At 44.0% G+C, this 2500-nt stretch overlaps 1 protein-coding gene across 3 annotated transcripts in view; it reads left to right on the plus strand.

Moving 5' to 3' along the window:
• corin (corin, serine peptidase) overlaps positions 1-2500 on the plus strand; it is a 33219-nt gene that overhangs the window by 22132 nt on the left and 8587 nt on the right. For all 3 annotated transcript variants that reach the window (XM_042069491.1, XM_042069490.1, XM_042069492.1), the window contains exons 14-15: positions 1497-1610; positions 1958-2068. In XM_042069491.1, the coding sequence (XP_041925425.1) occupies positions 1497-1610; positions 1958-2068 (225 nt within the window). The remainder of the gene's footprint in view (positions 1-1496; positions 1611-1957; positions 2069-2500) is intronic.

Raw genomic sequence — 2500 nt, forward strand, 5'->3', positions numbered from 1 at the left:
CCATACAGGTTTACATAAAGTGATGAATGAGAGTGATGATGTGGGATGCTCTTTTTCATACTCAAACATGTTTCCAGTTACTTAATTAGTTGTGAAATAATCCTCCTTTTGTTTTCTTTATCATTACACAAGTTTTCCAGCATTTTGTTTCCCCCGTCCCAACTTTTTTTGAAACGTGTTGCTGGTATCAAATTCAAAATTAGCATATATTTTCCAAGAAATAGTCAAATAAGTTAATTTCAACATTTGATATGTTGTCTGTGTCCTTTTTGCCGCTAAAGATAACTTTTTGAGATTGTCACATTCTGTTTTTATTTGCATTTTACACAATGTCCCAACTTTTTCTGATTTAGGGTTGTATACACACGCTCTTTCTTTCTCTCTCTCTCTCTCTCTCTCTCTCTCTCTCTCTCTCACAGACACTCAGTCTGTCAGTCAGACAGTCACTCAGCCTCTCTCTCTCTCTCTCTCTCTCTCTCTCTCTCTCTCACACACACACACACACACACACACACACACACACACACACACACACACACACACACACACACACACACACACACAGACACTGACCAGCCACCTTATTAGGTACAGTACACCTTGCTAGTACGGGGTTGGAGGGCATACAGTAGATTCAACAAGGTGCTGGCTGTGACATAGATTCAACATATTGGCAGATATTAGCAATAGCACATATTTCAATTTCAATTTCAATTTAATTTCAATTTCACTTATAGAGCGCCAAAACATTACACATGTCTCATGGCGCTTTACAGAGTGTTAAACATTCAGAGAGAGCCCATGAATAACAGGGGCGAGGAAAAACTCCCTAGAATTGGAGATGCATATAGGAAGAAACCTCGAGCAGATCCACGACTCAAGGGCCTGACCCATCTGCCTAGGGTCAGTTACAGGGCAGTAAGGTCTGTATACATGATAATGAATAGGTTAGTTAGGTGTAGAGAATAGAACATGGTGTTTAAAGCCACCTGAGGTATAACCAGTCACAGAAAGTATCAGAAAGTTCAAATAGTCCAGTGTAGGGAATGTATTGTCCATAGGGATTAGGAATTGTCATAGGGTGGTAATGGGTCGCTAGGCTGCGCAGGCCAGGAATCCGGGCAAGGGACAGCAGCAGGCAATGGTAGGGCAGTCATAGGGATGGGACTTCAGGTGAGATGAGGGCCAAACACAAGGATGGCTGATGATTTGTAATGGTTTACCTCACAGGTGTATATATATATATGCAAATGCACCATTGTAATCAACCTGTTACTACATACAGTAATCACTCACCCTCATCCACGCAGGAGCAGACAGACAAGGAAGGCAGTGTGTCTGTGTGTGTTTGTGTGAGTGTAGTCATTTCCTATGTATTATGGCAGTGTCAATGAAAGAAAGAGGCACCAGGTTGAGTAAAGGAAACACTCACACACACACACACACAGATACTGCCACAGACAGGGCTGTGAGTGTGTGTTTTCTGCTGTCTCCAGGCTGTGTGGAGCGGGGGCTGTGGGAATGTCCAGGAGACAAAGCCTGCATCAGCCACTCCATGATCTGTGACGGCTTCCCCGACTGCAGCCTCAAGGAGGATGAGAGCAACTGCTGTAAGTGTGTGTGTGTGTGTGTGTGCAAGAGAGAGAAATAGAGAGAAAGAACAAATTTGTCATAGTGTTTGTTGTGTGTGTGTGTGTGTGTGTGCTCTCTGGGTCATCAGAGGTCTCAGCTGCTCTGTAGGTATTTATTGCAATGCAAATAAGACTTTTGGTAGGTTCCCGGCAGCAGTGTGTTCTTGTGTGTGTGTGTGTGTGTGTTTGAAAGACAGACAGACAGGACAGTCTCTATTGGGAGTTATGTTTTTATTTAATCAGTTAAACGATAAAAAGAATTTGGGGATTTTGTATAATTGAATGAATTTAAAATGTTCTGTGTGTGTGTGTGTGTGTGTGTACAGCGGTGTGTAATGACAATGAGCTGGAGTGTAACAATCACGAGTGTGTGCACCGAACTCTCTGGTGTGATGGCAAGAAACACTGTTCGGACAGCTCTGATGAATGGGACTGTGGTAAGTGCACACACACACACACACACACACACACATGCTCAGTCTCAGATGGCGTACTTACGTCAGTACACTTTAATGCAGTGTGGTGGGTGTATACTTTTTTACGGAATAGTGTTCAAGCTGCAGCTTCCTCAACCACGATTATCCACGAGTTTGAGCTTCCCCTTCCACTATGTAGCCAAGATGGTGTATGTGGAGGGCTGAAAGAGTTCACCGGTCCACACTCAACTTTTTGACCGTTACACACATAAGTGCACCATCCGGGGATTAATAATGCACATCCTGTCGTTGGAATTTTCAGAGTGAGCGCACTCATGTACTCAAATTAGGTATTGGGGCAGTGGCCTACTGGTTAGCACTTCGGACTTGTAACCGGAGGGTTGCCGGTTCGAACCCCGACCAGTAGGCATGGCTGAAGTGCCCTTGAGCAAG

This window comes from Alosa sapidissima, chromosome 18, assembly GCF_018492685.1.
Source record: "Alosa sapidissima isolate fAloSap1 chromosome 18, fAloSap1.pri, whole genome shotgun sequence".
NCBI classification, from domain to species: Eukaryota; Metazoa; Chordata; class Actinopteri; order Clupeiformes; family Clupeidae; genus Alosa; species Alosa sapidissima.